This window comes from Tursiops truncatus, chromosome 6, assembly GCF_011762595.2.
Source record: "Tursiops truncatus isolate mTurTru1 chromosome 6, mTurTru1.mat.Y, whole genome shotgun sequence".
Classification (NCBI taxonomy): domain Eukaryota; kingdom Metazoa; phylum Chordata; class Mammalia; order Artiodactyla; family Delphinidae; genus Tursiops; species Tursiops truncatus.
Genome location: NC_047039.1, coordinates 107,651,192 through 107,678,102, shown reverse-complemented (window position 1 = coordinate 107,678,102; position 26,911 = coordinate 107,651,192). Strand labels below are relative to the sequence as shown.

Genomic DNA, 26,911 nt, shown 5'->3' with positions numbered 1-26,911 from the left:
TGGATATATGCCCAGGAGTGGGATTGCTGGATCATATGGTAGTTCTATTTTTAGTTTTGAGGAATCTCCATACTGTTTCCCACCGTGAGTTTTTAAAAATCATGATTGTGTCCCCCTCTGTGGAGTACTCTGAAGGCTTCCTAGGCTCGGGGCTAGAATAGATTCTCCTTTAGAGCCTCCAGAAGGAAACAACCCTGCCGATGACACCTACAGATTTCAGAAATTCACCTCCAGATCTGAGAAAAAAAGTTTGTTATTTTAAGCCACCATGTTTGGCAGCCCCAAGAAACAAATACTAGTCAAAGATTTTTTTTCTTACTTTCACTGGCCTTTTGTGAAGCTGTGGTCTAAGTTAATACCTACAAGCAAAGGAGAGTTGTGGTAAAAGGTTTTGCCAACGTTCCTTCCCAGGTCCCTCTAAGAGGACTCCCACCCGACAGAATGTAGCATTTGCCTCATGCGTGGCTGTCCCCAACTTCAGACTCGCAGGAAATGTATCCCCCAGAATGTACTGCTCCTCCAAGGGTCCCAGCTCTGAACCCTCACGATCCAATCTTCCACTAACTATTCTGTCCTCCTGCCCACCTGCCACCCTAATCCAGGCTACTGCCACCTCCCCAAGCCCCTGGGGATCCTTCAGCTTCTCTGGTCATTTCCTCTCTTGCACCCTCTGTTCAGCAGCCTGAGAAGTTTTGCAAGTTACAGATTTGACTATTGTCATTCCACTGAGTAGGAGCCTCCGCAGCCTCCCGTGCTCGTGAGTCAAGTCTGAACGTGTGTCAGCCGCAGCGGACTGTGCCTCCACCCCCACGCCCCCCCCACCCCGGTCACCGCTGCAGATGTAGCTCACAGCAGGCCACCTCCAGTTCCCTCATCAGCAGACTAAGCCCCATTTCTCATGTCTCCCCGCTTCCTCGGACACTGAGTGGAGAGGAGGAGAAAGGGAGCATCATGGTACCTGCCCGGCGGGGAGCATGATGGCAAATGTTCTGGAAGGTACTCAAGAGAAAAACAGAGAAGACAAAGTCCTCTGAAGGTACGTCACGGGACATGAACTGGGTCAAAGAAAAGAACCAAGACTTGACAGATCAAATCTCAAAGGTCAGCTACAGGGTTAAGAGCTGGGGGTCTGAACATAGCACAGAGCACACAGTCATTTACTGAAAAAGAGTCAACTTTAATTGTTACTGACCAATCTGCATCCAGGAATGTCTCTGAACAACTGAACAAACACGATAAAATTGTCCTATTGAAGAAACCAAGAGTTTCTGCCAGCCCCAGAGCTTCTGAGGGTTAGGCCAAGAGCAGCCCATTCCCAAGGCTGGTTCTGTCCCCCACGCCAGCTTCTCATCCCGTGAGAAGGGCTGGGGATGGGTGAGGGACCTGTCCCCTCCTCCCAGCATGCTGGGATCTCTTAGAAAGTCACCGGTGGGGTGCGCCTTTCCTCCCATCTCACTCCTGTCCTAAGGTAAATGGAGACCCTCTGGGCATCACCCCAAAAGCCAGGGAACGAAGTGAGGCAGCCCAAGTGCCTTCCCGGACTCTCAGCCAAAGCTCTGCTCCAGTCTGCTCGGCTGGTTCCTGATGCCCAGGGTGGGGATTAAATAAAATATGCACTAGAGAAAAAACTCAAATGCCCCCAAATCTCCACAACACAAGTCACAGAGCAGAAGGAAAAATAAAACAACGGCCCTAATGAGAAGCAGCAGCGGCCGGCCCTCAGAAGACGCGTTCAAATTCCGTCTGGTTGGTGGCGGCGGGATTGCGGCTCTGGTTGGTGGCCTGCTGGGTGATCTGGCTGCCCTTCCGGCGCGGTGGAGCTAGGTACTCAAACATGGACGTCAGGTGGGTGGAGAGCATGCCCTTGAGGTCCGAGGGCATGGGGTCGGACCAGAAGAAGTCGTGGTTCAGGGCGTCATCACTGTCGATGCGCTGGGCGGGATCCAGCACCAGCAACTTGTCGATGAGGTCCAGTGCGTAGGGGTCACGCACATAGGCCTTCAGCCTGTCCTTCACCTTCCGCTTCTGGCCCTTGACCAGGTCCAGTTTCTCAAACAGCTCATACTTGTCCACATTTGGCCACACCTGGGGTGGGAGGCATGGAAAAGAGGATGTAGTCAGTTCAGGGGGTGCGAGGCTGGTCCACCGGTCAAGCACTTGAAGGGACTAAACGCCCTCCGTTCAGAAGCTCCCAGACCGCCCCTGGAGGGCAAACTTGACCCCTCCAAGGTGAAAGCAGCAGGAACAACATAGTTGGCAAACGCCAAGTACCGGGCTCTTTGACACGAGTTGTCTGGCGTATGTGCACCAAGCCTGATAGAACCACAGTTGTCTCACAGCAGAGCAGCTCAGCTCTCAAGTGAGGGGCTCAGACGCTCTCCCCAAAGCCACAGAACTAAAGGGATGCAGCCGAGACTTGAACAGTCTGTGTGGCTCTAAACAGCAGACCCCAACCAACCACCAGCAACCTCTCCAGAATGGAGCTTTTCCTCTCTCCAGCACCCACCCCTCCCCTGCCAGGGAGACTTGTCTGCAGCCCGACTCCGTACCTCAGGAGTGATGGAGCCACAGAGCTGGCTGATGAGGGCAAGCTGGTGCTGCTCTGTGTTGCCCTGCATGATAGGGCTGCGGGTCCACATCTCTGCCATGATGCACCCAGCGCCCCACAGGTCAATGGGGGGGCCGTAGTCCCGCTCCCCTGAGAAGAAGAGCACACCAGGAGGGCCCCTTGAGCCCGACAGCCTCCTGAGAGGCAATGCCCCCGGGCCGGGGGCTCAAGAAGCCCTGGCAGCGGGGGGCTGAGGCCGGGTAAGTGCCCAGCCCCTGCTTCCCTCTGCCAGCTCGGGAGAGTCCTCACCGAGCAACAGCTCCGGGGGCCGGTACCAGAGCGTCACCACACGGTTGGTGTAGCGGTTGGGCTGGCTGTTCTTGGCCAGGCTGAAGGCCCGGGCCAGCCCAAAGTCTGCCAGCTTCAGAACTCCATCGCGGGTGATGAGCACATTAGCCGCCTTCATATCCCTGTGCAGGATCTGCAGGAAGCACAAAGGCGAGGGTTCCCGAGGGTCCTTTAGCCACACCCACCCCACAGTGAGAGCAAAGGCCAGCCCAAGCCTTGGTCTCTCCTCCCCTACTCTGGCCCCCACCTTGTTCCTGTGGATGTAGTAGAGACCATTGAGCAACATCTGCATGACCCTCTTGATCTCAGACAGTGTGAACTTGACTAAGACGTTGCTCAGCAGCCCGGCAAGGTCATGCTCGCAGAAGTCAAACACCAGGTATATACTGCCTTTGCAGCGGTTATAGGGGGAAGCTGAGACCGGAAGAATGAGGGGGACAAAGAGGGACAAGAAAAAAATCAAAAATCTCATATGCAACTCACTTTCCCACAAGCAGCTCCTACCCTCTCCAACCTATGGACCCCTGGATATCCAGGTGCGAATTCCTTCACAGGTAAAATATTTTCTGAGCACCTTCTCTGGGCTGGGTACTGCGGCAGGCCCCGAGGAGGCACCTGCTCTGATGAAAGGGCCACAGAAAGCAGTCACACTTGGTACGTCTGGGTTAAGAAGAGGCAATGTAAGTATGTCCAGTTCCAACTTTTGCAAACAAAACCTTAAGCAATAAGCCTCATTTCCTCCATCTGAAAATGGGGATGAGATCCGAACAACTTACCTTTGGTTCGACAGATCTCAATCAAGTTGACCACATTCTCGTGTTTTAGAAGCTGGAGGATCTTGATTTCCCGCAAGGCTGTAATGGGGAACTGGGTGGGAAAAAGACAGGAGAAGGTCAGAAGTGGGTGAGCGCACCACAAACCAAGGAACTGGCCAGGGAGTCCACAGGAAGGGTCAAAGGTTGGGAGACAGAGTAAGAGCGTAGGCTCTGAAATTAGCTGTCTCAAATGCCACATTTGTAAAATGGGTGTAATAGTATGTATCCCTCAAGGAGCTGGTTTCAGACAACGAATTGAAATAGCGATACTTCACACAAATGCTCTATTACTAGTTACTAAATGCTCCAACCTTATTAAGGTTCTTCAACCTTATAAGTTTTAGCTCTATGCCTGTGTTTAACTGTGAGATGGTTAACAAATACAAAAATAAAGAAGCAAGTCTCTTGAAAGCTGGACCAGAGCTAAGATGGGGTGGGGGGTGGAAGGCACTGTTGTTTTTCAAGTGAATACCAGTCACCCTTTTAAAGTCATTGCATATAACTTATTATTATTTTACATTCAACAAAATTAAACCCTAAAGAAAAAGTGCTCAAAGCCTTCCTAACTTCAGGAACCAAGGTGCACTCCGTGCAAGCATGGGCTCCCCCTCCTGCCACCAACCATATTCACCTATGAATGAACTATGAAGCGGCTTTAAAACATTTGAATTAAAAGATTTAACTTGGAAGTCAAATTCCCTGGAATATGGAAATTTCCAAACACGTAAACTGAACCTATACGTGAGAGTCCCAGAAGCAGCAGGGTGGAAACCCAACCTCACGCCCAAGGGAGCTGGCCGACCTGCCCACCCCACCCGTACTCACCCCCTCCTTCTCATTCTCCATCAGTACCTTCTTCAGAGCCACTTTTTGGCCGGTCTTGCGATGCTTTGCCTTAAACACCTCCCTGCAGGCCGAGAGGGGGACCCAAGAGGACTCTTCAGGCCATTTCCGCAGGGCCCGCCCCTCCCCCACCAGAGGAGGACAGGAAAGGGAATCCGGGCGGGGCTGGGCCGGGTACCCAGGGCACTCGGCTACCCCACCACGCGGTGTCTTCGGTCCCTCTCCGAGCCTCTACCTCCTTCCCTCTGCCCCTTCTCCTCACCCGGGAGTCTCACGGAGAGATACCGTTCCACTCACATGCTCCTCTCTGCAACCCCTCCCTGCCCCCCATCAAGGGCCTCAAGCTCCTCCCCGCCAGCCAGCTCTGTCAGGCCCGGGCGGGCTGCGGCGCGGCCTAGCGAGACCACGGGACAAGTCTGTGACTAAATGGCTTCCCCACCAACTGGGCCCGGGCCTGGGCGTCCCAACGTCTGCCCGGAGGGGTGCAGGCTTAGGGCTCCCGGTCTCTGGGGGCCAAGCCTTACCCGAAGGTGCCTTGGCCGATTTTAGCGAGCTTCTCATATTTGGACACCTCATCACAAAAGGGGCATTCCACCGAGTCGTACTGCTTTGCCATGGCCGCCTCCAGTGCGCCGCCGCCACCTCCAGCCGCCGCCGCCGTCGCTGCTCCCGCTCCGGGTCCCGCCGCCGTGCTCCAGGCCCCTCCGCGGCCGCGCCACTTCCGCCTCCACGTCCACTTCCGGCCTCGCGGCGCCGACCCCACCTCTTCCGCCCGCCGCCCGCCGCCAGGCCCCCTGGGACTTGTAGTTCCCGAGAGGCCAGGAGGAGCCGGAGCTGCAGAGGCGCCTCCGCCACCGCCGCTGCCCCCGCCTCCGCCGCCGCCACTGCTGGCGGCGGCCCCGATCGGGGGCGCGGGGAGCCGGGGCGCCGGGGCTGGGGCTCGGGGTGGTCCGTCCCGCTGCATCGGCTCGGGCCGCCGCCGCTGCCGAAGCCGCTGCCGCTCTGGCGCCCGATCCGGGGCCAGCCGCAGTGCCCTGCTCCTCCTCCTCCGACGGCACCGCCTCCGCCAGGCTGCGCTGGGCGCGGGGCGGGGGGGCGGCCCCCGAGCCGCGGCCTGGGGGCTCCCTGGCCGGGCCCGGGCCCGGGGCGGCCGGGCGAGGGGGCCGGACGGGAAGAGCCGATGAGGAGGCGGCCCGAGAGCCCGGGAGGGGGCGCGTTATAAAGGGGGAGGTGCCCCAGCCTCGCCCTCCCCTCCCCCTCCTCCCGCCCCCTCGCTCCTCCCTCCCACCCTTCGCGGCCGCACCTGCCGCCGCCGCCGCCGCCGCCGCCGCCGCCGCCGCCGCCGCCGCCGCCGCCGCCCGCTGCCGCCGCCCGCTCCCTGTCCGCCCGCCGCCCTCGGCGCGTCACCGCCCGCGGCCCCTCCTCCGCCTTCGGAGGTGGGGCCCCGCGCTCTACACCTGGCTGCGAGGCGACTCGCCGCGTGCCTCAGTTTACCTACACATGCTAGCTGCCGTGGGGAGCCCCTTTCTCCCCAGCTCGGGGTGCAGCCCCTCACAGGCGAAGGCGGGAGGTGCCGAGGGAGCGGCCTCCGGCCTGGGGAGGAGAGAACGGCCGCCACCGCCGCCTCCCCGGGCCCCTGCTACCCGCCGTTGATATGGCAACTGACAGCCGCCAGGGGGCGCGGCGACATTGGAGGTGGCGAGCGAGCAAAGCCCAGGCCTTCCATCCCTGGACCCCCTGTTCTCCGGGAGGCAGGGATGAAACCCACAGGACCCCCGTCCCCCCTGAGCTGAGCTCGAGCTGGTCGCGCCCCGGGTCAGTAGTCACAAAAGTAGCTAGCATTTACTCTGCACCCTTGTGTGCTCAGGAAGTGCTGGGAGTTCCTGCTGAATCCTGAATCAACAGCCCCATAGTCAGGATCACTAACCAATTTTACAGAAGAGCACATTGAGGCTCAGAGAGGTGAGGTCATTTGCTCAAGGTCACACAGTGACAAAGCTGGGACTCGAACCTTGTCTGAGTCTGAAGAGGATGCTCTTGACTCAGGCTATTTACAGTCTGTCCAGGAGGACAGCAGTCGTGCTGTTTGAGGCCTGTTGTCCTTATGTGCCAGGCACCAAGCCCACCATTCACCCATCTCCTTCTCTGGTCCTGTGCCCCCTTTCCCTACCCTGGCCCTTCCCCAGCATCTTTCTGATACCTTTCTGGCTCCAGGAGCCTCCTCTTTCTTCCTCCAGCCCTACTCAAAAGCCAGCCCCCAACAAGGCTGTCTTTCCAACTCCTCTGCACCTCTTCAATCTGCCCCTCCTCTCCAGTCCTCTGCCAATGGATCCTGAGTCCTGTCCTCCCCAGTCTGCCCTCTCCATCTGTCCCCCTCGGAGCACCCGCCAGATCATTCTGAAGCGGAGTCTGTATGTATTTCCCTCCACTGTCTTCAGGAAAAACAAAATTGTGACATTTGGGGCTCTTTCCATCTTCCCTTGTAGGTTGTGGCCACACTGTTTCCTACCCCCTGGGCCTCCCTGCCTTCGGGGCTGTGCTCTCTGATTGCACCCCAGTACCTTTCCCCGGTTGCTCTCCACCTCTTAGCTCACATGGCTTGGCCTTGAAGCTTCCTTGTAGGAGCAGTCAGGAATGGGTCTGGTGATCCTCGTGTCCCAAGAGACCCTGTTCTGCCATGGGGGACCCTTCCAGGTAAGGTCTTGAGGGTCAGATGAGGAGCAGAGAGCACTCTCCTGAAGGCAGTGTAGACCAGCAGGGGTTTGAGGCATGTCGGGGAGTGATCTGGGGTCAGCTTCACGGGCACACTATTAGAAGCAGAGTGGCCATTGGCTAAATTGGGGGTGGGGAGGGCAAGGAGGGAGAAAATAACAATTGTAGTAAGTACAATTTATCAAGGGAAAATCAATGGTCCAAGCTGTACGCTTCCCACTTTATGGGAATTATCTCAATTCTCACTCAGCAATATTACACTATTATTACCTCTATTGTACTCAGAAGGACTGAAATTCAGAAGTGCCGTCACTGGCCAGGGTCAAATAGCCGGCCAGTTGCCATACTGATATTTGAACCGGGTCAGTCTGGTGCCAACCCCAAGCAATTACCCATGTCAGGACCCTACCCATCTGGGCTGAGGGTGGAGTTAGGGCACAGTCTTGTCACAGCACCACTGGCTGGGTGCCTTGGATGCCGGTGGGAGGTGTGGGAGGGGATAGTAGCATTGGAGGGGGTAGGTCTGCCGTGGGCTTGTGTGGCTTCCACCATCAGACTCTCAGGCTGGGGCCCCTACTTGTTTCTCATGAGCCCTCGCTAAGTCACATCCTGTGGGCAGAGGCCTCAGCAAAAGTTCCGGTGGTGTCACCTCCTCCACCCCACCATCCCTGGCCTGAACCCTGACATCGCCAGTCACTTCCCCTCAGGGCCTCAGGCCCTCAGCCCTTCCTTGGGGAGGAATGCAGGCAGGAGCAGTCAGAAGCCCTTCAGCAGGCTGCCCAGGTGAAAGTGAGAAGAAATTAGGTCCTAGCCAGAGACAATTTCTCACTGACTTTGACTTCTGATTTGCTGGTTTGAGGGAAATGTTTCCTGTTTCCATGATCAGCTAAGCTGGCAAAACAGGGCATGTGGCCAATACTCAGGAATGTTTGCCGATTGACTGACCAGGCTCTGAGAGAGCCTCTGGTCCTGCTGCCATTTAGCAGTTAGGGAAACTGAGGCACAGAGTAGGAAAGGGAGCCACTGGCCAGCTGTTTGACCCTGGCCTGGACCCTCTGTTTTCCTCCCCCGAGTAGGAACAGGGTACGGGGCATATTGAGAGAAGAAAGGCTTGTGGGGTGGGGTGCTCTTGGCTGCCGGTCTGTCTGGGGAGACAGGGGTCACTGGATAGGGGGATACAGGACAGAGAGTGGCTGTGTGATGCCCACAGCCCTGCAATCCCATGGACATTCTGCCCACATCGGCTGGGTACTGACTGTGCCCGGCCCCGTGTTGTTATGTGTCAGACCCCTAGAACTTTATAGCACCCCTCTTAGGAAGTTGTTATTATGGGGCCAAAGTTACAGAAGAAGAAACAGGTTCAGAGTGGTGAAGTGGCCTGCCAAAGGCCACGCAGCGAGGGAGCTATGGAGCTGGGATTCAAAGCCAGGTCTCTTTGTCCCCCAATATAAGACAACTGAGTCAAGCTAGGGAAAGGTATCTACTGAGTGCTACAGTATAGCAGGCCTGAGGCCAGTATGGATGCATGAGGCCAGTTCTCTCAACGGAGCATGAGGTCTGTTTGGAACATGCATATAAAGACAAAAGTGAATGTAATACAGATGATAACTCTCAGTATAAACGTGTTATTTCATTGCCACAGGATACTGTGAGGGATGTTGTATTTGTCCAATTTTACTGATGAGAAAAATGAAGCTCAGAGAGTTGATGTGACTTTGCCCGAGGTGGGGTCTGAACTCAGGTTTGCCTGGGTCCAACACCTTTGACTATGACATTGAAAGCCTCCAATCCCTGATAGTACCTGGTCAGATTGCAGACGACTGTGACATAGACTTGGAGGACGGAGGGCAAGGAGGGAGGGGACAGAAATCAGAGCAGCGTTCCTGGGGCACTATGGCTCAATCAGACCTCAGGGACTCAGTGGAGGCAAAAGATAGAGCCAGTGGAGGGACAAGTGGCATTCCGAGTGCGGGTCCGGCCCAAGCAAAGGCCTGGAGGTGGGAAAGCACTTGTGTGTTCAGTGCTGCAGAGTGGGGCTGGGCTGGCCTCCAGCACTGGCTGAGGAGGGCCTGGGGGACAGCCACCCGCCAGCAGGTCCCCAGCCACACTCCCAACGGCCACTTGAGGCAGCACAAAGAGGGCTCTGAGCTCAGCGGAGCTGCCACACTGAGCCCCATTCATCCTCTCAGGGATGCAGCAACTGCCCTGGCACCTGGGCCAACGGCAGGGCTAGCCTGGCGCTGACAAGGCCCCTCCACCACGGCAACAGGGACTCATCGTGGCCGGCACTCCCAGGTTTCACACCACATGCCTGCCCTGGGGTTCTCCTGGCCTGTGCCAGTCTGCCCCTGGCCTGAACCACCCCCATCCCTCAGCAACAACCACCAGGGTTTGCTGAGGCCATAGTGTACTGGCCCGGGTCATCATTTGCTCCTTTCATCTTCCCAACAACTCCAGGAAGTGGGGGCTACTGTGACCCCATTTCACAGATGAGGAAACTGAGACTCAGAGAGGTAAAGTCTCTTATGGAGGATCACAGAGCAAGTTGGGAGTGGGCCTGGCCAGGAAGCCAGCACTGGCTGATGCCACAGCCTCAGCAGTTAGCCCAAATCACTGTGACTGCCTCTTGGAAGAGAAGCTGGGGAACCCACCTTCCACCTCCCACAGGGAAGACCCCCAGCTACCACCAGGCCACAGGCCCCTCTCCCTTTTCTGACAACAACCCAGAGATGGGAACGACACTGGCCTGGGAGTTAGAACACCTGGGTGTCTGTCTGTCTAGTCTCTGCTCCTCTTTAGCCTCAGTTCCCTCATCTGTGAAATGGGACTGTACCAGGATCATCTCACAGGGCTGTGACGACCTGCAGGGGCTTCCAGCTCCATGCCTGGCTCATGGTCAGTGCTCAGTAGAGGGAGCTGGAGTTGTACCCTCCTTATCCTCCTAAGGCCATGGTCCAGAAATCCCATCCTTTCATTTGAACTTTGAACACCTGTCCCATCCAGGCCTGTTTGCTGCCTCTGTCTCACAGGCTGTGTCCCTTTTCCCTCCAGGGCCTCAGGTTCCCCCTCATCCCATCGAGAAGGTTCAGCAGACCCTTCCCCTGCCAAGGTCTATCATCCAGCTGCCAAAAGATGGTGGGAGCTATGAGTGTGGAAGTTAGGACCTCAGGCTCCACAGCTGGACAGGCAGATCCCAATTCCAGGTAACTTGACTTTGGGCGGGGGGCGGGGCTCAGTTTCCATGTCAGTAGAATGAGGACAAGAGAACAACATTTGCCTGTTAGGGCAGAAGAACTGAGCCCTGTAGCCGCACATACTAAGTGACCAGAAAATGTTAGTAGTTAGTAATCATTATTTTTATGGAGGATGCAGGATGGGCCCCATCTGACCTTGAACTTCCCCTATCACAGCCCCAGTTGCCAGCCCTGGGGCCAGGATAATAATGTTCAATCATGCTGGAGCCTCTGGGAGTTGACTGCATACCTTGCACTTGTGCCTATTCTAGAGATTAGGTGACTGAGGCTTCAGAGGCAGAAGTAACTTGTCAGCAGCACTCAGAGCCAGGATTTGAAGCTCCTGGTCTTTCAGCTGCACCGCCCCCAGCAGCTGCTGAAAGCCTCCACAGGTGTCAGGGACAACCTGTGTAGGACAGGTTTCGTTTCCTCATCTCTGCCCTGTCCATGTAAGCACGCGCGCGCGCACACACACACACACACACACACACACACACACACACGCATGGGGGTTGCAGGGTGGAAAAACACCAGGCTGTGGGCTAAGGGGCCTGAAAGGGCAAGTTGTAACCCAGTCTGTGCCACCAACCCGCTGTATGACCTGGGGCAATCCTTCTGCCTGTCTGTGCCTCGGTTTTCCTATCTTTGTACAATGGGGTGGTGGACTAAATTATCGCCATGTCCCTGCTAGCTTGAAAAGGAGTGTAGTGGGCACTGATTCTGTGCCAGGCTTTGCACCAAGCACTGGACTCTGTGAGGTGGGCATTGCAAATACCCCCTACTCACAGAGAGGAAACTGAGGCTCCGGGAGGTGAGTCCCCTAGTCCAGGATCACACAGTGACAAAGCGGCCAGCCAAGACTTGAATTTGGGTCTGGGTGGTCCCAGAGCCCACAGGCCAAACCATGACACTCTCTTATCCACCGCTGCCAGTGCATCCCCCAGCACTGAGGCTTAGAATAAACCCCCCTGCCCTCAGGTCTGACTCCCTGCACCCTCCCAGCCTGCTGGCCAGACCCCCTGATAGCTGTTGGCAGGTCCCCAGAGGCCCCCAGCCCAGTGGGCTCTGTTCCCAGAGTCTGTGGTTTATTTCCCAGACCTTCCAGATCTCACGCGCTTGCGGTCTGTCCCCTGCCTCCCTGAGGCCGAGGCCAAGGAGGAGGCCCACAGGGGCCGGGACTGGAGGAGGCCCACAGGGGCCGGGACTGGGGGAGGCCCCTGCCTCCGCCCCCTGCAGAGAGGATGGGGAGGGTGGGGCTGTGGGAGTTTCACTGGTTTAAAAATACACAGAGGAAGCGAGTGAGAGGGCGCGAGAAAGGGGAAGGGGAGGTGAGGGAGGCATCTCAACGTTGATGTCCAGAGCTTCAAGTGGCCACTTGCCTTCCAGCCGGGGGCTTTGCACGACTTGCCAAGATGACGGAGGGGACCAAGAAGGCCAGCAAAAAGTTCAGTGAGTGCAGGGTGCTGTTTGCACTGTCCTTCATCCTTCTGTCTGTCCGTCCATCTCAGCCTCTCTGTATTTGCTTCTTCATCACTCTACCTCGTTTCTGTTTTTCTTTCTGTCCATCTCTGCCTCTCTCCAGAGGCCTCTGCTTCTGAGTTTCCAGTTGCCATCTCTCCATCACTGGCCCGGTATCTCTCTCTCTCCAGCTGGTTCGGCTCTCCATCTCTGTTCTTCTCTTGTCTGTCTCTGCCCGTCTCTACTTCTCTGTCTCTCCCCACCCCAACTCTCAGTCTCTCCATTCGTCTGCGTGTCCTCTGGCTCCCTTTGACCTCATGGCTGGGCCAGGGAAGACCTCCACGCAGTCCACACCCTGCCTCTGGACCTGGTTCACATGGGGTCTCAGGCTGGGAGTTGCTGTGGCTGGGGCGGGGGGGAGGGGTGTGTGCCATGAGAGCCTGTCCCATGTCCCCATCAGCAGTGACGCTGGGACACAGAGCAACTCAGTGAGGGGCCACACGCACCCATCACTTCTCCCCCAGGTTGGTGATCCCTTCCTGGTGCCAGCAAACTTCAGTTTCCCCTGATTCTTCTGATCTGACAGCACAGGAGGGTGGACAGGGCAAGGATTATGACTGTATTCCACAGATGAAAAGACTGAGACCAAGACACTTGCCTGAGGTCATATGGGGCTACTGAGCAGGGCTCAATCTCAAGTTCCTGGACTCTGGGCCTCAGTCTCCCTCCCTGCCCCACTACTGTTTTCTCCAGACCCCCAGTCCCCAGGGGACGAAACAAGCGGTGCTGAGAAAGAAGGCAGTCGTTGGCACAATTTCTGCCCCACGGCATAGCTTTCTAAGAGCAGAGCCTCAGCATCTTCTGACAGCATTTGTCAGGAGGCAGAGAATAAGACCAAGTGAGGGGGTGGGCAGGACTGCAAGGAAAGCCCCAGAACACTGACCCCAGCAATCCAGAGCCCTGGGCCCTTGTCCAGGCTCAGCCTTGCTTTGTGACCCTGGGCAAATTCCTTCCCCTCTCTGGGCCTCAGTTTTCTGTCTGGTCAGATGGGGGCATCCCACCGATAATATTCCATCATGGTTGTGAGGACCTGAGGAGGCACAGGATGCCGAGGAAGTGGCAAATGCCAGGGTTTTTCCTTTTTGCTTATCTGGAGGCTGTAGTTAAGTCAGTCAGATGGTTGTGGCTGCGAGGAAGGGCAGTCTCACAGCTGGGGACGGGGAGGAGGGAACCCACATGCACCCCCACGGAAACGAGGAGATGGTATCACCCGAGCACTGCTGCCTGAGTCCCAACACCAGGCTCAGCTGACAGGAAGGACGGAACCGCAGGGAGTGGGACCCTCAGGCTCCCGACAACCCCCTTCTCATTTCACCCTCACCTCAGGGGCACAGAGCCTCATTCAAACGCCCCCTGCCCACCCCAACACACACACACACACACACACACACACACACACACACACACACACACGCTTCGCCTCCCGCTGTGTGACCTCAGGCAGGTCATGTCACAGCTCTGAACCTCAGTTTCCTCATCTGGAAAATGGAGAATTAAACTTGTGTCATGGAGTTGTGTTGAGAATTCAGTGAAGTAATTAATGCATGCAGCATGTTTGACAAATGCAGAGGCATTTATTGTGATCATCATCATCTTCATTACTTCTTATGGAGGTTATTCTGTGTGTCAGGTACCATGTTAAGCATGTTATTTACATGCTGAGTTCATGCTTTTCTTCAGTTCTCCCATTGCCCATAGGAGATGGGTACTATAATCTCTATTTTACTAATGTGGAGAATGAGGTTCAGAGAGGACAAGTGACTTGCCTAAGGTCACACAGCTAGGATGTGGAATTCAAGGGATTCAAGCCCAGGGCTCTGCAATTCCAGAGCTGCCATTTTATACCATAACAGTTAGAGGGGGTGTCAGTGAAACTCCTAACCCTCCTTGGACCGTCAATGAGTGGAACTGCGCAGATATTTTATTGTTATTATTATTAGTGCTGGCAATATCATTAACTTCTTTCCCTCCCCTTCCCACTGCCAGAGTTCTTCAAGTTCAAGGGCTTTGGGAGTCTCTCCAACCTTCCTCGGTCCTTCACTCTGAGACGATCTTTGGCCTCCACCAGCATCCGGCCCCATCTGGAGGCTGACACCTTTGACGCCACACAGGATGACATGGTGACAGTCCCCAAGAGCCCCCCGGCCTATGCCCGCTCCAGCGACATGTACAGCCACATGGGCACCATGCCTCGCCCCAGCATCAAGAAGGTTCGGGACCAACAGGCCACCCAGGAGGCCCAGGAGGTTGGCCCTGAGCCCCATGTGGTGCCCCGAGGGCTGCCTGACCCCTCAGGCTTGGAGGCAGCCAAGAAGGTGGTGGTGGGGACCGATGCCCCCGTGGAGGACACCCCAGCAGTGGGACCCAACCCTTCAGCAATGGAAGTGGGCCCCATGAGAAAACCTGAGGACCCCAGTGCAGACACAGAAGAGGAGCGAGACCCCAGGAACGTGGTCTCAGAAAGGTAGGTGCCCATCAGGGGAGGGTGAGGGCAGGACCTGTGGGGATGGTGTCTCCAGCCTCCTACCAGTAGATCCTGGAGAGGACCCCCCAACACACACATCTGAGTAGAAACAAAACAAAACACACACACACAAACATACCTACACATTAACCAAGTGCTTACTATAGACCAGTCACTGTACTTAGCCCTTCACTTGTAATTAATACTCAAGAAAAAAACAAAAACAAACAGGGAAAAAACAAACAAACCCGGGGAGAAGATACTGTCATTTCCATATGACAGAAGAGGAAACTGAGATTCAGAGAGGGAATGTCATCTGCCCCAGTCAGGTGCACATCTAGCAAATGACAAACTTAGGACTTGAACTAAGACCCGCCCCCGCCGCCCACGCCCACCCCGACTCCAAAGCCCTAGGCAGCCTCCAGCATGGGCCCTCAGCTACTGGGTGGATCCAAGCCCAATCACTGGATCCCTGCCCTGGGGCCCACACCCGAATCGCCACCTTTAATTCTGCTGGACAACATTGCTCCCCTTGATCTAGAAGACCACTTGTTAACTAACTTGGTTACAGGGTGTGTTGAGTTGATACAAAAATACAAATAGTGATGATATGACCATAGTTCTCATTTAGTCAGTACCCATTTTACTGGGTGTCAAAACAAATGTTACTCACTGAACACTCTGTAAAAGATTGTACTATTACCCACCTCCCCCGCCCCCCGCCAATCTTACAGATGGGGAAACTGAGACTCAGCCAAGGTTGCAGAGCTGGGATTTGAGCAGGAATCTGCCTGTCTCCAGTGGCTGCACACTCATCCACCACATGGCACCCACCATCTTCTAAGCCCTACAGTCATGTACTTCATGCCCTTGGGAGACCCCCTCAGCCCCCACCAAAGGAGTCCCTGGCTTTTCTTTTCTTTTTTTCCAGTTTATTTCTTTTTTTTTAATTTATTTTTTTACACAGCAGGTTCTTAGTTATCTATTTTATACATATTAGTGTATATATGTTAATCCCAATCTCCCAATTCATCCCACCACCACCCCTGCACCCCCAGTCCCTTGCTTTTCAACCCTCAGAGCCTTTGTCTAAACCATACTCATCAGATGTACCTATTGAAATAAAGAGGGGGAAAAAAATCTGAGCAAAAGTAACTCTAGGGTTGGTTCTGGAACCTCTCTTGAATGACTTTGCCCTGAGACACCAAGCACAGCTTCTGTGTGCTGGGGTAATTGGTCCTTCAGTGGGGAGCAGGACCTTGTAAAGCTGCAGAGTGAATCTGGTCCAGACGCTGCCTCTTACTGACTGCATGACCTTGGACAAGTCTGTTCCCTTCCCCGAGCCTCACTCTTCTCATCTGATAAACGGGCACAACGATAGCACCTACCTTGTAGGGCTGTGGTGAGAATTCAAGAGTAACATACTTGTAAAATCTTAGCACAGCGCCTGACACACCACAAACAACTCGGTAAATGGGAGTGCTTACGTTTATGATGAATAAAACAAATGCTTTTCCAACATCTCTGGCTGCTCCAGGCTGCCTTCTCTTGCCATCCCCTCTTAAATTCGGCCTCATTCGGGTGTGGAGCAAGGATTGTATGCAGGATAGCGGGCCTCGTAGCTCCGGGGGTGTTCTGAGGTAACCAAAGTCTGAGAAGCGCGCTAAGGGTTTGCTGAAGCGGGGCGGGGCGGGGCGGGGCGTGGTGAATGGGCGTGGGCAGGGGCGTGGCCTTCCCATGCGGCGCAGGGACTGTTGGGGAAGCTGGCCTCGGAGTGGGGCGGGGCGAGGTGGAGGGGGTGTGCTCGGGGGCGTGGCCTTCCTGCTCCGACCTGACAGATGGGGTAGAGGGCGGAGCGAGACAGCAGGCGGAGAGCGTGTCCGAGGCGGGGCGTGGCCTTCCCGGAGGGAGAAGTAGGCGGTGGAGCGCGCCCAAGGAGGGCAGAGGGGCGTGTCCGAGGCGTGGCCTACAGGCCAGGCTCCTCCCCAGGAGTCCTGCTCTATGCTCCGCAGCTCCGTATCCTGAGAAAGGCGGGAGCCGTCGAGCAGAGGAGGTCTACGGGTTGCAGGCCGCCACGACAGGGAACTATGACTGCGGTGGGCCGAAGGTGCCCCGCACTGGGACCCAGAGGGTGAGTGACCGAGCTGGGACCGAGGAGGGCCGCCGCCCGGAACGGGAGTTGTCTGAGGTGAAATCCGTGCCCCTGGGGCAGCTGACAAACCTGGGTGTGAGTTTAGCATCAGGAACTTTTAAACTTTCTTTTGGTGTAACTCTATCCCCAGCCTCTCCCGGCACAGGTTGGGCATCTTCTGGTCACAACAGTACCAGAAGAGAGGCACTATTACGATTTCCACTTTTCAGATGAGGAAAGAGAGGTTTACTTGCCCAGTTTGACACAACTAGTGAAAGTCAGAGCTAGGGTTTAATTCCACCTTCCTGGACCAGGCCCTCAACGACTAGGCAACCCATTCCCCTCCAGCAGGTATTGAGACACCTTGAGAATGCCAAGTCTAGGACCCAGCCTTCCTCCCCTGTGGGCAGAGATGGTCCTGGCAGTGCCTCTGGCATCAGGCCTGGCTTAGAGCTAAGAGGAAATGGGGAGACTCTCCCTTCCCCCCCTAATCATCTGGAGTGTCCAGGGGTCCTGAGGGGGGTGGGGTTAGCAGATCAGATTGAGCCCTTTCCTGGTGCCTTGGGACCCAGTGTCCCACCTGCTCTCCAGGCCAAGTAGGAGTCCAGGAATTGTTGAACATTTCTTCTAGGAGCCTGTGAAGCCCAGATCTGTGCTGGAGTCAGGCGACCTGCTTTGCCTGTGTGATCTCAGGCTTGTCCTGCCCTACTCTGGGCTTCAATCTCCCCAACAGCCAAGATGGGCCTGGGATGGCCTCTGAGGATCCATCCAGCTTGGGAACAAGGGCATTTGAGAACTGCCACTGAGTAAGACTGGGAGCCTCATTCCTGAGTGTCCCAAGGGGGTCATCCCAGTGGCTGTTCAGGGAGCAGCATAAGCTGGGGAAGACGTGTCCCTCCCCTTCCCCCTGGGAAGCAGGTTGCACCTGGAGCAAAAGGAAGGAAGGGGAAGAGGTGAGGCTGCAGGAGTTTCCTGGTGCCCTGTTCCCTGCTGAGATCATGGAGGATGCAGAGGAAGGAGGGAGGAGGGGCCAATAGAAGGGGAATGAAGGGCATTTAGCTCCCAAAATGGAGAGCACCAGCCCAGTCTCCCCCCATCCCCTGGCACCCTCAGCCTTCTGCAGGGAAATAGTGGGTCCAGAGAGCCCTGACACTCTACCTTCAGTCCATGTTATAGAGGAGGAAGCAGAGTCTCAGAGAGGGAAAGGAGGTCCCCCAACACCCCACAACCACACACACACACAGGAATTGTCAGGCCAGGGTCCCACCAGAGGACAACTGGCTGGCCCTGCCTGGAACACTCAGTGGGTGCCATCTACCACATTTTACCAGCGAGGAGACTGAGGTTCAGAGAGAGAAAGGGACTTTCCTGGGGTCACAGAGAGATTAAGTGTCAGAGCCTAGATTCGATTCCGTCTTGACCAACTCCCAAGCCCAAGCACTTAACCACTAGGCCACATTTCACCTCCTGCAAGTAAAAATCTCAGAGCTGTCTCTACCATTACTTCAAATGACTTCCCATACCCCCCTGAAAAGGCGGTAATAGGAGCCCATTTTACAAATGAAGACATCGAGGTTTTGTGAGGTTAACAACTTGCTTGAGCTGACACAGTTGAGTTGGAATTTCATTCATTTTAATAGTTACTGAGATGCAACTATTCCTAGACATTCTTCTAGGTTCTAGGGAGACAGCAGTGAGCACAGCAGACAAAACCCTGCTCTCAAGGAGCCCCCATTCCAGTGTGGGGGAGACAGATGATAAACAAGATAATGAGTTACCCAGTCAGCCAGAAGAGAAAAGCACTACGGAGAAGGATTCAAATCAAGTAGGGGAACTGGTCTTGGAGGGTAGTGGCTGGTGGTGGCAATTTAGGAAGGTTAGCCAGGAAAAAAGTCTCAGTGAGAAACTGATGTTTGAGCAAAGGAGATGAGGGAACAGACCCTCTTTTTTTTTTTAGTTGAAATATAGTTGATATGGAATATTATATTAGTTTCCGGTGTACTGGGAACAAACCATCTTGATATCTGGGGAAGGGTATACTAGACCGAAGGAATAGCAAGTACGAAGGCCCTGAGGTGGGAGCATCCTTGGCACGTTTGAGGAGCAGCAGAGAGCAAGATGGGGGCTGGGGAGAGGAGTGGTGGAAATGAGGCCAGAAAGGAAATGGGTTCAGATAAGTGAGGCCTGGAAGGCCCAGCAAGGACCTGGCTTTGACTCTGAGCGAGTTGCAGCCGTTGCTGGCCTCAAGCAGAGGAAGGCCCCACTCTGACTTATGTTTTACGAGGACTTCTCCTTTAAGGAGGATTTGACCGCAGTCCTACTCATTCTAAAGTGTCTCACCTGAACATCCTTTCCTGCCTCCCAGAGACCCAGACCCCTCCACTCCACTTCCAGGGCTGTTCAGAAGGAAACTGAGACGTGGAGAAGGAAGCACCCCGGCCGGGGGCACCCTGTGTTGCCCGTGCCCCAGTCCTGGTGCCAGGCATTGAGAACAGGCCAAGACCCCCGTCCCCACCCCCCCACCATTTCCTTTCGGAATGTTGATTCCTGTCCAAGAATTCCCAACACTCCCCAGAGTCCCACGACCCTCTCGGCCCTGCAAAGTGACGTCAGCTGCCGGGCATCTGGTAGTGATTACCCACGGTGGGGGGGAGGGGGCTGTGGTGGGCTCAGCCCATTCAGCCTCCTCAGACTCTGGGCGGCTGGTCCTTGTCTTCCAAAGGGGCCCAGCTGCTCCTGGCTCTCATTTCCTGTGGAGACTTTCTCATAGCCCTTGAGACCCCCAGACGCCTGAGGCTGTGGGAACTGCGCTGGCTCAGGAAGGATGGACGGTCCCCCCACCAACCCCAGCTGGAGCCACATCCCCTCAAACCCTTAGCGGACTCTGTTTACAGAATGCTGGACGTATGTGGCGTGAGAGCTGGGGAAGAAAGGGGTCGGCTACATCAGCGGCTCAGAGGCCCACTGCTGACTGTCTTTACAACATTGAGAAACCCCCTTCCCCTCTCTGACCCTCAGTTTCCCCATCTGTAAATTGGGGACAATAACAGCACCTGCTTCACAGGGTCATCGTGAGGACTAGGCAAAGGAGAGCATTTAACCTGGCCCTGGCCCGAGGAAGTACCGGCACACAGGATGCTCAGGCGATCACCACACCCATTTGTAGAAGAGGAAACTGAGGCCCAACAAGGGGGATTCGCCCAGGGTCACACAGTCTCCTCCCTCCCAGCTGAGTGCCCTCTTCAGAGCCCCTGAGGGTCTTTCCCCTGTCCATGCCCACTTCGTTTCCTCTTCCTCATGTTGATTCTGGGTTCCTGGTCTGGTCGGAATATTCTTTTTCTTCACTTTCCCCTCCCCAGTGTCCCGCATCTCCATCCAGGAGCAGTCCCCATCATCTGGGAGAGCCTGCCTCGGGCAAGGAATAAGGCAGAGCCGAGCCAGGTCTCGTCTGAGCAGCTCTGTGCCCTGCTCTAAGCGGGGCTTCTGCACAGGCATCCAGTCGTCTTCCGCATTTGCTCGTCTCCAGCAGCTGTTAAGTCTCAGCAGCTCTTGGGACTCAGACTCCTCAGCTCTGCCCTGGGATGAGCGACCCCCGATCTGTCCTCTTCTCACAGAGCTGGGACCCTTCCTGAGCTCTGCTGGGGAGCTCACCCCTGTCAAGAAGACTGAGGGCGCAGAATGGCGGAGAGGAGGAAGGACATCTCCAGGACGGTGGTGGCCCATCGTACAGGAGAGGGGGCAGGGCAGAGGCTAAAGCCAAGGGCCTTCCTGGCAGGGAATCCCAAAGGCCTCTTGGCTGGGTGTCCCCAGAGAGATGGGGCTTTCCACCCCAGCTCTCCCTTCTCAGGGTCTTTAAGGACTAAGGAGCATAGAGCAGGGTTGCTTCTCTGCCCCGGGTGAGTGAAAGTCGGAGTGAAGGAGGGAGGGTATCTTCAACCCCCAAGGAGGAGCAGGATGGGAGATTTCATTTGGGGGGTGGTGGTGCTGGGGCAATGAGAGGAACCACAGGGGCTAAGGAACCTTCCACCTTTCCTTCTCATAGGATCCTTGCAGCCCCTCTGGGAAGACAGTTAAAATATGCCCATTTCACAGATGAGGAAGTTGAAGCTCAGAGAGGGGAGGGCAGGGAGAAAGCTGGGAAGCATGAGGCAGACGTTGGGGAAATCTCCACTCAAGACCATATGACCACACCCCAGGGAGCAAAGTGGGGGACAGACAGAGGGCAGCGAGGCTGCAGGGCTCTGCAGGGCAAGGCTGCCTGTGGTGAGGGAGGGCCAAGGTGGAACAGGATGGCAGCTTCTCTTCCAGGGTCCCTGGGGGAGCCTCGCCCTTCCCTCCTGGCCAGGATGGAGACCCTGAAAGTAAAGCTCAGACCGAAACCTGCACTGGGGAAATAAAGGATAATGGACTCTAATGACTGATCATTAATTCAATTAATTAAGCTAATGTATGCAATAAGTGGTACCAGTTATAAGAACAAATCAGCTAATACAGGCAATTAAAGGGGTTGGTTATTTAAATAATTAATGCAGCTGATTAGTGGAACTTATTTAGCTCAGTTGTCACTATTATTTATTAATTGATTTCACCACTAATATTAGAGAGGAAGTGCCTTTTAAATCCATAAAATAAGAAATTAATTAATGGAGCTGAGTTTTTTTAAAATACAGTATTTCAGTTTTATTTTATTATTTTTATTTTTAAATATTTATTTATTTATTTTTGGCTGCGTTGGGTCTTCGTTGCTGTGTGCGGGCCTTCTCTAGTTGCTGTGAGCAGGGGGTACTCTTCGTTGCGCAGGCTTCTCATTGCAGTGGCTTCTCTTGTTGCGGAGCGTGGGCTCTAGGCACACGGGCTTTAGTAGTTGTGGCTCGCGGGCTCAGTAGTTGTGGCACGTAGGCTGTAGAGTGCAGGCTCAGTAGTTGTGGTGCACGGGCGTAGTTGCTCTGCGGCATGTGGGATCTTCCCAGACCAAGGCTCGAACCCGTGTCCCCTGCACTGGCAGGCGGGTTCTTAACCACTGGGCCACCAGGGAAGCCCGGAGCTGAGTTTTTTAAAATGGAAGCTTTGATTCCTGGATTTGATCATTACAAAGGGAGAGAGAACATTCTAGAAGTCTCCAAGCAAACTGAGATCTGCAGGCTGAGTAGGGATTACTCTGACTCTAAGGGAGAGAATTCCTCTAGGCAGAAGGAATATCACGTGCAAAGGTCCTGAGGCTGGAGCGGGTAGAGCTCTTTGGAGGAAGTGTGAAGCCTGAGTGCAAGGAGGACCCTAAGGAAGAGAGGAGGGGTGGCTGGCAGGGGCTGGGTCACAGCGGGCCGACCCATGAGAACTAGAGTTTGTCCTCAGGATTGCAGGGGCTGCTGTGACATTTATTCATTCATAAACATCTTTACAGGGGCTTCCCTGGTGGTCCAGTGTTTAACACATCGTGCTTCCACTGCAGGGGACACGGGTTCGATCCCTGGTCAGGGAACTAAGATCCCACATGCCACGCAGTGTGACCAAAAAATACAAAACAGAGCAAAACATCTTTATAGGGTGCCTGGCACCATTCTAGGCAGAACCCAACCCCTGCCCTTGTGGAGCTGATGTTCTGGTGAGAGGAGATAGTGCATGGCAAGTCAGATGAAGCGCTACGGAGAGGGACGAAGCAGGGCGGGGAGGTGGGGAGCATTGAGAGGCCACACTTCACTTCCAGATGGGCGGCCAGGGAAGGCCTCACTGAGAAGGGACATTTTGGTAAAAACCTGAAGGAGGGAAAGGCGGGAGCTTAGTGGATATCTGGAGGGAAAGTATTCTCGCAGAGGGAACAGAAAGTGCAAAGGCCCTGAGGTGGGAACAAAAGGCAGCAAGAAGCCCAGCCTGGCTGGGGCAGCGTGAGTGAGGGGAGTGTGGTCAGAGCCAGTGTGTGAAGGCTGTTATGAGGACTTCAGCTTTTTAAAAATATATATATATATATATATATATATATTTATTTTTGGCTGCATTGGGTCTTTGTTGCTGCACGTGGGCTTTCTCTAGTCGCAGCCAGTGGAGGCTACTCTTTGTTGCGGTGCGCGGGCTTCTTATTGCGGTGGCTTCTCTTATTGTGGAGCACGGACTCTAGGCGCACGGGCTTCAGTAGTTGTGGCGCACGGGCTCAGTAGTTGTGCCTCACGGGCTCAGTAGTTGTGGCTCACGGCTCTAGAGCGCAGGTTCAGTAGCTGTGGCGCACAGGCTTAGTTGCTCCGCGGCATGTGGGATCTTCCCGGACCAGGGCTCGAACCTGTGTCCCCTGCACTGGCAGGCGGATTCTTAACCACTGTGCCACCAGGGAAGTCCCCAGGACTTCAGCTCTTACTCTGAGTGAAACTGGGGCTCACTCCAGTGGGCTGGAGCACAGGAAAGTCGTAAGCTGACTCATTTTAACAGGATTGCTCTGGCTGCTGGGGGGAGAACAAGTCAGAGGGACACAGATGCAAGCTGGGAGGCAGTGAGGAGGTGGTGGCCATAGTCTGGGCAAATGATGTCAGTGGGTGGTGAGCCAACATGGTCACCTTATGTCTTAGGAATCCTGGAGTGTTATAGTGGGGCAGGGAGAGGTGATGGGTGCTGGTGGTGGCTCCAGGCCCTCAGCTTCCCGGGCCTGGGCCTCTGCCTGAGCACCCCCACTGGCTCTGGCCACCTCAGCCCACCTGCTCCCTGGGGCAGGCGCCCCCTCCCCAAGGCTCTGCTCCTGCCCAGAGCATGAGGGGAAGTGGACAGGAAGCAGGAGGAAGTGCTAGGCGATCCCAGTGTCCTGGCCAATCTGTTCCCAGCAGTGGGAGGATTTCCGGACCTAAATGGCCGGAAACACTGGGATGGGACACCTCACCCAGGAAGAGCAGGGTGGTGAGAGGGGGAGGGGTCTGTTCTCCACCCCACTCCCAACTCGGCTGGACAGAGAGAACCCAAACACCTTTGGGAGCCTGCTGGGGCCAGGCTGCAGCTTGAGGGACTACGGTTAGAGGTCAGCAAGGACTTTGCAGGAAGGAAGGCTAGCACCAGGGACTCTGGAATGTCAGAACAGGGAGGACTGTCAGACAGCATCTCAATGAGGAGCCCCTGGCCTCAGGAGCTGGGGGAAACCCTGCATGGAATTCTGCCCTGGAAACATATACTTCACCCACAGTTTTTGTTTTGTCTTGTTTTTAGCTCAGCTGTTTTTGTTTTAAATTTATTTTATTAGATTTATCACATTTAAATTTAAATTTGGTGCTTCTGTATTTGAGGAAGCAGTTCCCTGATGTTTGACTTTCCTCCCTATTTTGCAGATGGCAATACTGAGGCCTGTGCCAGCCAGAGAACCAGGGCCCAGCCTGACAGAATTAATAATAACAATAGTGATGAATACTGGTTGAGGGTTTACTGTTCATACATTCCTTAAGCAATAAAGAGTTCTTGAGCTCCTACCACGTGCCAGGCACCATGGTGGGGGCTCACCTGTGAGCTATATAAAGTTAGTGCCCCAGGGGAGGCGTCAGGTAACTGAGTCAACAAATAAATGTAAAGTGATTGTTTCAGGCAGAGACTGAGGAAAAGAAAGCAGGGTTGAGGACAGAGAGTGAGGGACAAGGGACTATTCTTGGCAGGGTGGTCAGGGAAGGCTTCTCTGGGTTGGGGACATTAAGCAGAGCTCTAAATAAAGTAGGGGGAGGGGCAAGCTGTGTGATGATGTGGGGTGGGGCGGAGAGCATTCCAGGCAAGGGAACAGCAAGTGCAAAGGCCCTGTGGCAAGAACGAGCTTGGCAAGGAGGCCAATGTGGCCGGGGCAGAATGAGGGAGGGAGACATATTTTGGGGGTGGGAATTGATGAGGCGGGCAGTCAGATACCACCAGGGCCACACAGGGCATTGTAGGTTGGGGAACACGTGAGCCTGTTTACATTTGTTTTTCTGGCATGAAAATGGCACCCTCTTTACTCTCACAAGGGAAGAAAAGTCTTGGTTTAGTTGATAAATTACATGGCCAGCCATTTGCAGACCATGGAGTGGGATTTAGATTTTGTTCTTTGAGAGATGGGAGGCTTGGGGGTGTTTTGTGCACCGAGATCTGCTTAGCTTTTCACTTGAGAGCCGCCTGGGTGGCAGAGGGCTGTGAGGGCAGACACAGCGAGAAGGCTGCTGTGTGCTCCACAGAGGACACAGAGGGCGTCCCAGATGGGGCAGGGTTGACACATGGAGAGAAGTGCTCAGGATCTATTTTGGAAGTAGAGCCACAGGATTTCCTGATGAATTGGGCATGGAGTGTGAGTGAGAGAGGAGGTGCAGAGGACTGCAGGGTTTTGGGCCAAACAAAGCAACAAGAAGGATGAAGCTGACATCAACTGAGATGGGAATCGGATGTGGGGAGCAGGGGCGTGGGGTGGGGGAGATCGGCAGTCCTGCTTTGGATACGAAAGTCAAAATGACTTCAAACATCTGAGAGGAGATGCTAAGGAGGCAGTTGGGTTTCTGAGTCTGGTGTTGAAGGGGCAGGTCCAGGCTGCATCGGAGAAGGGAGGGCCTTTAAGGCTGAGGACTGGGGGAAGTGGCTCACGGAAGCCCTCACGAGGAAGGGTGATATCTATTTGGCACCTGGGAAAAACAGCCATCCGCAGCCTCTGGCCTCTCCAGGCCCCATCCTGACCACCTCTTGGGGAGGGGATCAATTCCGCAGCCAAATGTCACCAGCAATGGCACCATGATGTGCCACTGGGTGGGTCACTCTGCACTAGGGAATGAGGGTAGGGCAGGAGGAAAGGAGGCTGAGGCCCAGCCTGGGGCCACCAACTGTGGAGTCAGGGAGGAGGTGGGGAGTGAACACCAGGGGAGTGCAGCGTCCTGAAGCTGGTCGAAGATAGCAATTCAGGGAGCAGGCCCCGTGTTAAGCATATAACATTCATCAGCTCCCAGAGTCCTCGAGAAAACCCGAGGAAGCAGAGGCTATCATTACCCTGATTTACAGACAGGAAACAGGCTCAGAGAGGTGAAGGTACTTGCCCAGGGTCGCACAGCTGGAGAGTGGAGGAGTAGCCCAGCCAGCAGATTCCAGCAAATGCTATCAGCTGCAGTGCCCCCTCCTGCCTGCAGGTGGGCAGAGGCTGGCAGCTGGGGAGCCAGGCAGGGCTGGGAACACTCACTTTTCTTCTCTCCTTCCAGGGCCACTGGAGAGCCGGAGGCTGGCGGGGACTATGTGAAGGTAAGAGGGGCCGGAAGGGGACACTGGAGGGCCCAGAGTCTGTTCCAGGAAGGGCAGAGTCCTTTTCTGGCCTGGTTAGGAGCCAGATCTCACCGACTGTTCCCAGGAGGAGAAGGTCTAGGAGTCAGGGCAGTGTGTGGGGTCTGCTTTCAATCCCAGCATCTTCTTCCCATGCCTTCCATCATTCTTTCCTGGCCCCAAACTCAGGACTTCCCAATGTTTGTTACTACCAGACTCCATCCAGCTGCCAGCTGGACAGGGCCCCAAGGGTGGCTCCTTGCGAAGACCGGCTCTAATCCCACTTGGTCTCTGAGCGTGTGGTGCTGGTGCCGGGAGGTGGCAGCAGGAAAGGATGACTCAGTTCCTCATCACAGATAATGGGCACAGTCACATCGATCATGAGCTTAATTTGTCCTGGGCACTGGGAATGTTGAAAATGCAGTTTTGAAATAATAACGATAACAATAACACAACATAACATTTCGAGTGCCTATTGTGTGCAGAGCCCTGTGCAGGCTGCTAGCACTGGGAGTCACTTCTGAGCTCTTTACATAAATGAGGTCTTTGACTTCTTCCCTCATCACTGGGCAGTGAGGGCTTTCTTGTGCCCATTTACAGATGGGAAATTTGAGGCCCAGAGAAGTGCAGTGACTTGCCCACCACCACACAGCTACTGCAGGGCAGAGCTGGGATTGCTGTCCAAGTTTATTTGATGCCAAGACCATGGACAGAGCCCTTGGCCTTCCACACCCCGGAGCACCCACCCTGAGCCAGGTCCCCTGCTGAGTATGGAGCACACAGCAGAGGGCAAGGAGCGCCAGGCCCTGTGTTCCAAGGGCTCCTGGCCCATGTGGGGACCAGGGCAGAACCACACAATGGTTTGGGCTTGTGTTTTGTAATTTAGCAGACCCAAATTTTAGTCCCAGATCTGCCACTTATTTGCCACATGACTTTGGGTGTCACCTCTCTGAGCCTCAGTGTTCACCTGTATGAAATGGGGTAACAGTGGTGCTTCCAAACCAGGGTTGCTATGGGCTCAATGAGTCCATGCCCATGAAGGGGAGATCTGGGCCTGGAACAGAGCAGGCCAGGCTG

The 26,911-nt window shown here is 55.1% G+C and overlaps 2 protein-coding genes across 10 annotated transcripts in view; one reads left to right on the top strand and one right to left on the bottom strand.

The window, feature by feature from the left end:
- Nucleotides 1-1,156: 1,156 nt before the first annotated feature.
- CDK9 (cyclin dependent kinase 9) lies at nucleotides 1,157-5,792 on the bottom strand. The gene is made up of 7 exons (XM_004313949.4): nucleotides 5,079-5,792; nucleotides 4,537-4,618; nucleotides 3,673-3,763; nucleotides 3,144-3,310; nucleotides 2,858-3,029; nucleotides 2,550-2,698; nucleotides 1,157-2,085 (listed from the first exon to the last, which is right to left on the bottom strand). The coding sequence occupies exons 1-7, from the start codon at nucleotides 5,516-5,518 to the stop codon at nucleotides 1,720-1,722; spliced, it is 1,467 nt and encodes a 488-aa protein (XP_004313997.2). The 5' UTR covers nucleotides 5,519-5,792; the 3' UTR covers nucleotides 1,157-1,719.
- A 6,009-nt stretch (nucleotides 5,793-11,801) lies between these two features.
- SH2D3C (SH2 domain containing 3C) overlaps nucleotides 11,802-26,911 on the top strand; it is a 31,656-nt gene continuing 16,546 nt past the window's right edge. For 3 of the 9 annotated variants that reach the window (XM_073806638.1, XM_073806637.1, XM_073806635.1), the window contains exons 1-2: nucleotides 16,562-16,612; nucleotides 25,777-25,816. Coding sequence is in view for 4 of the 9 variants with exons in the window: in XM_073806634.1 (XP_073662735.1) it covers nucleotides 11,912-11,948; nucleotides 14,004-14,481; nucleotides 25,777-25,816 (555 nt within the window). In the remaining 5 variants the exon portion in view is untranslated. Of the gene's footprint in view, nucleotides 11,949-14,003; nucleotides 14,482-16,493; nucleotides 16,670-25,776; nucleotides 25,817-26,911 lie in introns of those variants that run through there. The other 6 variants (XM_033858647.2, XM_033858650.2, XM_073806634.1 and 3 more) reach the window with 5 other exon arrangements.